Below are 10,314 nucleotides of genomic sequence, written 5' to 3' on the forward strand. Positions count from 1 at the left end.
CAAATTAGCAACTTCCCTGGTGGTCCTAGTGGCTAAGATTCCACATTCCCAGTACAGGGGGCCCAGGTTTGATCCCTTGTCAGGGAAGTAGATCCTACATGCCACAATTAAGAGCCTACACAGCCAAATACATAAATGTTTTTTAAAAATTTTAAGAGATTAAAAAAATAATAATAGTTTAGGAACACTGATTGATAGTCTCACCCTGCCAGCTCTCCTTGTGACAACCACCTTCAAAATCTTCAGGTTCTGTCTGCCCGTAAAAGTGAGATTTTGGCACCATTAGCATCGTACTGTAATCATTGGCATGAACTAGTCAGCATAACTATCCCACCCCTTGGTCCTCTTCAGGACTTTCCTGTGCAAGATACAAAGGGTTGACAGAGGAGGAGTCATAGACTCCTATAGATTATAGGTGTCATAGTCATTGCCCCCAGAGACAAGGTGATCTCAGGAAGAGGTTCACCAGTTTATTTCTTAGAAAAATCATTTCCAACAGCACAGTGAGCGGCATGTGGCCGTGGCAGGCAGATGGAGACATGGCTCTCTACATGTCAATAGCCTGGGTTTGGCTTTAAAAGGAGAAGCTGCTAAGGGTCGGAGGCTGAGAGAGCAGAGTGAAGCCAGGTCTCTGCAGAATGGAGGGTTCAAAATGTGGAATGCAGCTAGGAGCCGGAGTGGGGGGCTGGGGGGCTGCTTCAGAGCCAGATGTCAGAGGTGCAGTCACCCCCAGGGTAGCGGAGCTCATGGGCCAGGGCTGGGCCAAGTGGCTCCTTCCCAAAATCCACCAGGAAGTTGGGGTTCAACTTCAGCCCTCCCCTTACTGTGTCTACGTCGATCTGCAGCATCACAGAGCCTTCCCTGGTGGAAACAGGGCAGGAGAAGAAAGAGGTCAGAGGGGCCACCTCTCCTTCCACCAAAATCAGGTAAGTGTTGGGGGAGGGAGGAGGGCTTCCTGAGGAGTCTTCAGGAAGCCCAACCCCTCTGGGAGAGGAGGGCTGGGAGGGGAGCCCAGGTTGTCTCCTTACCTGATGAGATCAGGGTAAAACTGCTTGTCCCAGGCACTGTACAGCGATGTGGTGACATAGAGACGGGTCCCATCCAAGCTGAGCTGGATCATCTGAGGGCCTCCAGCCACTCGCTTCCCCTTGGGAAAACCAGGGGTCAAACACCAGGGTTACATACAGATCGTGGGAATCAGTGGCACCACTCAAATCCTGAGAGATATTGAGCTGTGGCCCAGCCCTCTCCCCCATACCTCTCCAGCAGGGACCTGAGGGACCCTTGATCTGTAGGGGAGACAGCCTCACCTTGACCACCAGGGGCTCTGGCTGGCATTTTAGCTCCTGATCCTCCAAGACCTGCACAGGGCCTCCCTTAACAATGCTGCCCCCGAGGAAGATCTGGAAGGGGAGGTGCAGAGCAGAAGGGAGGACAGTGGTGGGTGGGACATTCCACTTCCTCACATTCCCCACGCGTGCAACCACGATTCCCTGTGGTTCTGGCCCGAACATCCCTCAGCCCCCCATCTCTGCTTTTCCTGCACCTTCTTTATCATCCCCCAGGTACTTTGTACCCTCTGTCTCATGTCTAGACATCTACTTCCTCCCTCCCTCCCTCTCCATCCCGCTGGGACCCCACCTGTCCCGCGAGGCGGGGCCTCTTGGGGTCAGAGATGTCATACTGTCGCACGTCCCCGTGCAGCCAGTTGCTGAAGTAGAGGAAGCGGTCATCCAGGGACAGCAGGATGTCAGTGATCAGACCTGGGGATAGGGTGTGGGGTCCAGAGGCTTTAGGGACTCTTGTTCCCCAGCCCAGGAATCAACCTTCTAATTCCCATGCTCCCCCAAGCACTCACTTGGCATTTCAGGCAGAATCCAACCCTTCACTTTCTTGGGGGGCACCTGGATCACCTTCTCCACTGACCAAGTCCCTCCCTGCATTGGGGTTAAGAGGCAGAGAGGGGAGCCTGTCAGAGTTGGGTGATGGGTGTCAGGTCTAGGTCTCCCCAGAGTGTACTGTCTGCAGAGAGAGAGTAGGTATAGGGTCTTGCCACTAGGGTCGAACTCCCACGCAGACCCTCCTAAGGCAGGGATCATGTCTGCTTTCCCCTTGTATTCCCAGCACTTAGCACAGTGTGTGTGTGCGTGCTAAGTTGCTGAAGTTATGTCCGACTCTTTGCGACCTATGGACCTCAGTCCACCAGGTTCCTCTCTCCATGGGTTTCCCCTGGCAAGAATACTGGAGTGGGTTGCTGTGCCCTGCTCCAGGGGTTCTTCTCAACCCAGGGAACAAACCCACCTCTCTTTACATCTACCAGCATTGGTAGGTGGGTTCTTTGCCACTAGTGCCACCTGGGAAGCCCTAGCACAGGGCCTGACTCACTAAATATTTTTTGAATGAATGAATGAATATGGCCAGTTGGGGCTTAGGGAGAAATGAGCCTAGGACAGAGAAGAGAGGCAGGGCAGGTGGCCTTATTTTTAATTCCTGGGAAGTCTGGGTTGGTGGAGCCAGAGGAGGAGGAGGCCTGGGTCACCCTGAGGGAGAAGGGAGTGACACAGTACGGAAACTGGCAGAGAGTTGATGGGACTGCGGGGAGGAGAGGGCCAGAGCTCCCATCACCTGGTTCTTGTAGAAGCGCTGGATGTTGGAGCCAAGGGCACATCCCACGAAGCCCTGGTCAGCGGCCGGGTTGTGTAAGAAGCGGATCTCCAGGGGGATAAGACCATCCTGCAGAGTCAGGGTCTGCACCCTCTCATGGCGCTGCCAGTCCCACACGTGTAAGCGTTGCCCATACAGCCCTGTGGTGGAGACACGGCCGAAAGACGGAATCAGGATCAGGGTAGGAGAGCCGGGGCCAAGGCTGGGGCCCAACCCAGGGTAGAAGGATGAAAGATGGGTTGGAGGGATCAGAAGGATGCCTGAGCAAGTCAGAGTACTCAGCACATCCTATCCCATCACCCCAAGGTTCCGGGGTCCACATGAGGGAAGTAAGATGGCTGGCGAGTGGGGGTTTGGAATAGAAAGCAGGGGTTCATGTGAGCAGGCTCTAGCCAGCCCACGGGTATACGGGGGATTCTCACCTGCCTCCACATCAGCAGGGTTGAAGCCATCTCGAAAGACATTGGGAGCTGCCCATTCAGTACTGATCATGACATTGTGTCGAGGTTGGTACCAGAAGTCATAGCCCATAGGCGCAGCACCTCCAGGCCGCTCCCACGTCCCCTTCACCTCAAATGTCTCTCCATCCAGGAGCACAAAACCTCCTGAGCAGTGAGGAAAGCCAAGCGGTAGGTAGAGGTGGTGGGGACAGGACCCGCATCCAGCCCTCACCCCAGGACTGTCCAAGAGGCTCTGAGCCCATCACTTGGTGCACCTCCTCCCACTGGGTTTGCCAGGTCCTTAGATTCAGGAGCTGGATTTGGCCACCTGTCCAAAGGATCCCACCCAGAAGGCCGGGTGAAAGGTGGGGACTTGCTCTGGTGTCCTGCCTCTCATCAGTTCATCGCTCTCCCAGACCACAGGGTTCATTTTTCCTCCCTTGTGCCAGGATCTTTTGGGACTCTGTACCCTATGCTTCCTCTGCCCAGCCTCCTACTTTCAGTGTAGGATTCCTGCCAGAGTCTAAACTCCATTCTGCTCACTACATTTTTTTAGACAGAGAAAATGCTATTTGTTTGTAATTCGACATGAGTGCCCACTATGTTTTTCCCTAGCTGAGTAGGTTGTTGACACCTTGCCATTTCTTTGCAAATGTAAATAGATGTCTACTCCTAAGTGTTCTTAAATCTTGGAATGTCATGCAACCCATCTTCTGGGAAAAGCAGTTAAATGGAGTCTAATGCAGTAACCTGGATCTAATGCAGTCTAATGCAGTAATCAGTAAGGCCGCCCATGACCTTAACTGATAGTTCACTCCAAGCCCCTTGGATGGAAAGCTCTGGTGAAACAGGTGAGGCTGGGAGAGAAGCAGTACTGCATGGTGATTCGGACATGAATTGGGGAGCCATAGTGCCAGGTTTGAGTTCCAGCTCTGCCACTTAATAGCTGCTGACTTAACCAGTCTGTGCCCCAGTTTCCTAACACATGAAACAGGGATCACAGTAGCATCTATCTCGTAGGTCATGTCTGGCACATAGTAGACATTTCATGTAAAAGCTATTGATCACACTGTAAGTGAGCAAGTAGCTGTGACAATTAAGGATCCCAAGGATTGTAAGATTTGCTCTTGAATTCGGGAAGGCTTATATTAAATGAATCTGTTTTCTGAGGCCACGTCTGTACTCTCTCACATACCCTATGGCAGACCAGAACTTGTAAGTGAATTCATCATTCAAGGCTCATCCTCATAAAAATAATTGAAACAACTGAAGTTACACACATGTGTGCTAAGTCGTTTCAGTTTTGTCTGACTGTGTGCAACCCTATGGACTGTAGTCTACCAGGTTTCTCTGTCCATGGGGTTCTCTAGGCAGGGATACTGGAGTGGGTTGCCCTGCCCTCCTCTAGGGGATCTTCCTGGCCCAGGGATCGAACCCACATCTCTTACATCAACCTGCACTGGCAGCTAAGTTCTTTACCACTAGTGCCACCTGGGAAGACCAAAGTTACATGATTATTATTTAAATATTAGATGAGACCCACCCTCTGATTCTCCCTGGAAGGTCATTTCATCCCTCCCGTAGCTTGGAATCCGCTTTCCTCACAGGTGTGCCTACAGTACCTTTGCTATTGCCCTTGGGATCTCCCACGGCACTGATCATCACCTCCCCACTGGCCAGACAGTGGCTGGTGTGGAGGTAGCCCAGGTCACACTTGGCATGGATCTCCTTGGGCTCAATGACCTGGAGAGGGGCAAGGAGTGATGTCAGAAACTTAACAGGGCCAGGAGTCTCCACTCCTTACTCCTCCCCTCCCACACTTCTATTTGCTGACCCCCCTTCTTTTCCTTTCAAACATGGACACAGTTTTCCCTATAGGAATATGGCAAAGATTCAGCCTGCAGAGCAGCAGCGGCGTCAGAGAGACTGACAACTCTCTGGCAGAAAGCTGGAATTTCTCTCCTCCCTCCTCCCCGCTCCTCCCAGTCTTGAGGGCATTCACAGCCCTTTGAGACCACAAGCTCCTCCCAGGCTGGAGAATGCCAGTGTCAACTCTGTATCACCAGCGGCCAGCAGTGAGTGCCTGGCACACAGAGGGCACTCAGCAAAGTGTTGAAAGGAGGGATCAGAGGCTCCGCCTAAGGGAAACCCTGGGCTCACTAACTCACTGGGGAAGAAATGGCTCCTTCAGATCAGAGTGAAAAACAAGAGCCTCCTTCCTCCCTTGTGGTGCCCCTGGGTGACGATGACCCAGCACACCCAGTAACTCTCCTCCAAAGTCCAGTCCCGCTCCCTGCTGCCGAGCCTGACCCTGTGCAGGAGCCCGAGGCAGCTGCTGCAGGGGTGGCTTTCCTGTGCATAGGCTGCCCCAGGTGCTGAGCGCGCTAGGGGCTCAGAGCTGGCTGGGGCAGAGGACGTGCCTTGTGCAGCTTTGGCGCGCGGGGCTCGGTGGCCACGTCCACCACATAGACTCGGGAGGAGATGAGACTGGGCAGCACCAGCTTGGTGCGCGACTTGGTGCTGTCCCCGAAGCAGCTGCTGCAGGTGTTCCATCCTGAGTGATGCAGCTCGTCCTTCAGGTTGGGCATGGGCAGCCGGTGGATGACCTAGCAGAGGCGAGGGGGTATGGGCGGTGTTTATCCAGACCATGCCTCTGTGCACTTTTCAAAAAGGGGCCCCGGGACCCACTGCAGCTGGCAGCAAAGCACAGCCTTGATTCCAGCACTGACCTTGCACATGGCGGGGGTACTCTTGTGTACTGAACAACCTGAACAACCAGGCCCAGGGTGGGTGGAGAAGGATGGGGTAGGGAAGAGCATTGTCAGGGCAGTCTAGAGGAGGGGATCTTAGGGCCCGCCGGTGTCCAAGCCCCACCTCACCTGGGAATACTGGGGAGACTTGGGGTTAACATCCACAGTGGCCAGGTAATCCGGGGCTTCAGTGCCCGTGTTTCGGTAAATGCAGGGCAGGTAGACAAGCTCCTCCCTGGGTCCTAGAGGGGAGAAAGCAGGCAGTGGGGGTGATGGGCTGGGGAGGAGGGCCAGACCAGTGCAGGGTGTGCCAGCAAAGGGGTCAGTAACAGGCACTGGCTTCCCCTCTCCTGGGGTTGCTGGATCTCAACCTTCTCACATTTACCTTTCATGGCCTCCAGAGGGGAAGGGTAGCCAGGTCCGCACTTCCCACATTTGGTCGCTGTGGAAACAATGGGGCTTGTTGGCTGGACCATACTCTGGAGGGTGAAGGCTCCTTCCTTACATGCTGCACCCCCCAGTCCTCCCATCCCGCCCCTGGCCAAGGCAGAGGCACTGTCCCAGGTCCCCTCCAGACCCTTCTGAGTGTGTGGGAGTGGTGGGAAGAGTTGCAGAGATACAACTTGGAAGGTGCACAGACCCTCAAGCAGGACCCAGGAGAGGCAGGAGAAGGGTAAGTGCAGGGGAGGCTGTGTGGTGCAATGGTTATGACATTGACTTGGGTCCCCATCTCAGCCGGTCACTGACTAGCCATGGGAACTTAGACACATCACTTAACCTTCGTGGCCTCAGTTTTCACATCATCTGTAAAAAGAGGGTAATAAGAATACCACAGTGGGCTTGTATGAGAAATAAACCAGGAGTTGAAGTCAAGCGTGAGGCTGTGTACTTGCCTGGGAGCAGCCAGTAAACCCTGGGTGTGCTTGAGGAACAGCCCTCAGGTGGCGCCTGTTCATCTCATTTCACTTGAAAGGCATCTAAGCCAGGAGCTGGTATACTTCCTGCTTCCCTCCCCTCTGGGTCCTGACCTCAGGCTGCCAGCCAGTGCTAGGGTTATATAACCAAGAGTCTGGGAAGGGATAGGAGGCTGAAGTTCAAGACTGCAGGACTGACACCAGCTGAAGGTCCTTAGACCTGTTTCTACCCCTGGGTGGGCCCCATCCACTTGATTTATCTGTAAACCAACCCTGGAGAGTTCGGATGCCCAACCACCAGAGCTGTAGGAAGTGGCCCTCCTTGTCCCCTAAAGTCTGGCAAGAGGAGCCACGTGGATCTAGGGGACCAAAGTCAGGAACCAAAGTCAGTCCCTGACAAGGAGGGCTACCACAAGGCATTAAGCATCAGGATTTGGGGCCTAACCTGGAGGAATAAACAGAGGGAGCTGTAGGCCAAAAGAAACCCTGGAGTGGAGTTCACAGGACTTGACACGGCCTCCCTGCCTGGAGCATGGCCAGTTGGCCACTGCTCCAGAGTCGAACCTCCACTGGTACCTGGGGTCAGGCCCTCAGCCAGGGAGGCAGGTCCCCTACTTGCAGCAGCCATGTGACTTAGGAGTCTGAAAGGCAGTAACAGCATTGTAGAGTCCAGAGTGTGGTTTCAAGGTCCGGGTTTGATGTCTCTCCATTTTTTCCCCTAAAAGGGCTAATAATACCTTCTTCTCTAAGTGGCCATGAAGGCCAAACAAGACAAAGTATTCAGAAGTACTTTCAGGTGAGAAATGTTGTATAAATATGGGTAGGGCTGTGCCAGAGATCCAAGACAGTGCCTGGTGCCCAGAGAGAGGTCTGGGCTGGCCTGGGACAGGTGAGGCCCAGCCCCAAGGAATTAATACTTGTTCAGCTCTAAAAACAAGCTGTGTCAGGGTTTGGCACAGGAGGTGAAGGGGAGGGGAAGGAGCTTGCCAGAAACAGAATGGAAGGAAGTTCAAACTCCAAGACCTCAGGAGGCTTCTCTGGTCCACTGGTTAAGAATCCGCCTTGCAGGGCAGGGGATGTGGGTTTGATCCCTAGTCGGGGAATTAAGATTCTCAGGCAGTAAGGCTACTAAGCCCACAGCTCTGGAACCCATGCACCACAGCGAGAGAGCCCTCGCTGGCATTAAAAGATCTCTGGTGTCGCAACTAGGGCCCCATGCAGCCAAATAAATAAATAAAAATATTAAAAAACAACAAACACAACTCCACGACATCAAGACAGAGATACAAACACTGCAAAGCCAGAGACTGAGAGAGAAGTAAAGGTATGAAGGAGGTGTGTTGTGAAGGACCATCCTCCCATCCCAGAGCCCAAGTGCGCCAACACCCACAGCATTTCTCCCAGTCAGGGTCAGGCCCTGTGAGCCACTCAGACTCCACTGAGCATCAGTCCTCTTTCTGGGGCAGCATCTATCTTAAGCACCTCAAGCAACATCTCTGAATATCTTTGAGTTTGAGATGAGTCCAGGGGTTCTTCCAAAGCCAGGCTGGCTTGTTGGGCATTCCACCAGTTCAGGAAAGAGCCAGGTCCCAGGAGGCAAGAACCTCAATACTCTCAAGCAGACCCAGGCTCCTCCTCAGCCTGACATCAAGAAGTCCACGGACAGGGGAATAGGAGAGCTTGGAGACTTGGAGGACTGAGAAGGTGGGAGGCACTGAAACGGTCTGAAACCCTTCTCCCCCGCCCCCCGTATAAGAGGGTGTGGGGGCTCCTTGACCTCCCTCCTGGAGTGACTGGTGGGGCAGGATGGCTAGAGAGCGCCCTGGCCACGGAAGGCCGGGTTCGCTAGTCCCTGCAGTTAGAAGCTGGCCTAGAGCTGAATCAGGTTGTCAGTCTCCCATGGTAACTGTCAGAGACGGTACAGTTGCTCCTAAGTGCCCTCAGTATTTTCTCAGCCGCAGCAAGGCGCCCTGGTCCCAGGTTGCAGCTGGGGAGCTGGGTGGGGGCCCAAGGTCACCCTTCCCAGCAGTCCCTCTGCCTTCCCAGACTGACGATTCCAGAACTTTGGTTCTGGGAAATGCAGGGGTGGGGGTGGGGTGGCGACGGTGGAGCCGAGCCGGGCAGCCCCCTCCGCTAACCAGCTCCCGTTCCAGGTTTTCGGTCACTTCCTGGCCGGGGACGGGCCAGCGGCGGGCAGAAGCCCCCTCCTTACCCATGCTGCTCGCTGGTGCGCTTTGCTCCCGAGGGGTCTGCCAGGAGTGGGCAGAGAGAGATGGCTGTGTAGGTGTCCAGGCTGGCTGGCTGTGCGGGGAAGGGGCACCGGGAGGGAATTTATACAAACAGTTGGGGTGGGCGGGGCAGGGGGAGGGCCCGGGCGCAGCTGGGAGGGAATGACGGATAGCGGCTGGCCCGCTGGGGCACTTTCAGATGGCCTGGGCAGCTGTTTATGTGAGAGTGCAAGCGTGTGTGCGAAGGAACCTGAGCGTGTGCAGATGTGCGCTGTGTCTGAGCACGTTTCCCTTTAGTGGGGTGGGTGCCTTGGCATGTGCTTTTGCGTGTCTGGGCGGGTTCTCGCTCCTGTACACCTGTGTGCTGCTTGCGTGTGTACTTTTATCCATGTGCCTGCGGGAGTGTGTATGTGTGTCTGTGTGGCTATGTGAGGGTGCTTGTGTGTCACAAGCTGTGGCTGTGTATGTGTGTGCCTGTGTACGTCTGTGTACCTGCCAGAATGTTTATGCCTTTGTGGGCACGGGCATGTGTATTTGCATGAGTGTGTCACACGTTTCTGGATCTCTAAACGCTCATCTCTGCACGTGGACCTGACTCTTGGCATTCAGAGACCCCGAGGACTGTGGGCTCGTTCGCTCCCCCATCCATAGCCAGGGTCAGCTCGCTCCTGAGGTTCCTTCTTACTCCAGACATCTGTGTTCCCCAAGGCTGCTCACCCATGTCTTCCTACCACAACTGCCCTGACAGGAGCCAGGGTGGGGCTGTGTGTCCAGGTTCCACCTTCCCCAGACCCATTCACTCCTCAGAAGCTTTGAAGTGGAAGGAAACTTGGCAGTGCTCATTATTACCCCCTGCTACCCTCGTAAACCTCAGAAGGTGAAAGTGGAATGCCTCCCCCTCATCTCCCAGCCTGGTGCCGCGACAGCTCCTTAGGGCAGCATAGTAAGGCCCAAGGACAGTGCAGCGTGATGCCATTGTCCCTAGCTGACCGTGACAGGCCCTAAAACTCAGGCTCTCCATCTATCCAGGAAAGAGGTCTCCAACTGGAGGATTCCATGACTGCTGAGCCTGCTAATAGAGTGTCCCAGCCCCTAAGCAAATGACGGCTACTTGCTCAAGAACTGAGGCATGGTTGAAGCCTGATCCCTTAACTCTCTGGGGGCTGCCCTCATCTGGGGAGCGAGGGTTTAGAGAGCTGGACAAGAGGACCCTCACAAATTGCTCTCCATCTCGAAACCAAGGGCCCCCTCTGTCATCAAACTTGGCTACGTGACTGGGGTAACCCCTGCCCACTTCTTCTAGGAGCCTGCTGGCTCT

The 10,314-nt window shown here is 54.6% G+C and overlaps 1 protein-coding gene across 1 annotated transcript; it reads right to left on the minus strand.

The window, feature by feature from the left end:
- Positions 1-455: 455 nt before the first annotated feature.
- Positions 456-9,115, minus strand: SELENBP1 (selenium binding protein 1). Its single transcript, XM_055403335.2, has 12 exons — positions 8,981-9,115; positions 6,240-6,296; positions 5,984-6,096; positions 5,525-5,710; positions 4,727-4,847; positions 3,087-3,269; positions 2,626-2,804; positions 1,859-1,937; positions 1,642-1,763; positions 1,311-1,403; positions 1,029-1,147; positions 456-861 (listed from the first exon to the last, which is right to left on the minus strand). Exons 1-12 carry the CDS (start codon positions 8,982-8,984, stop codon positions 699-701), a joined length of 1,419 nt encoding a protein of 472 aa, XP_055259310.1. The 5' UTR covers positions 8,985-9,115; the 3' UTR covers positions 456-698.
- Positions 9,116-10,314: the final 1,199 nt, after the last annotated feature.

This window comes from Moschus berezovskii, chromosome 4 (assembly GCF_049115385.1).
Source record: "Moschus berezovskii isolate FMDL1 chromosome 4, NW_MosBer_1.0, whole genome shotgun sequence".
NCBI lineage: Eukaryota > Metazoa > Chordata > Mammalia > Artiodactyla > Moschidae > Moschus > Moschus berezovskii.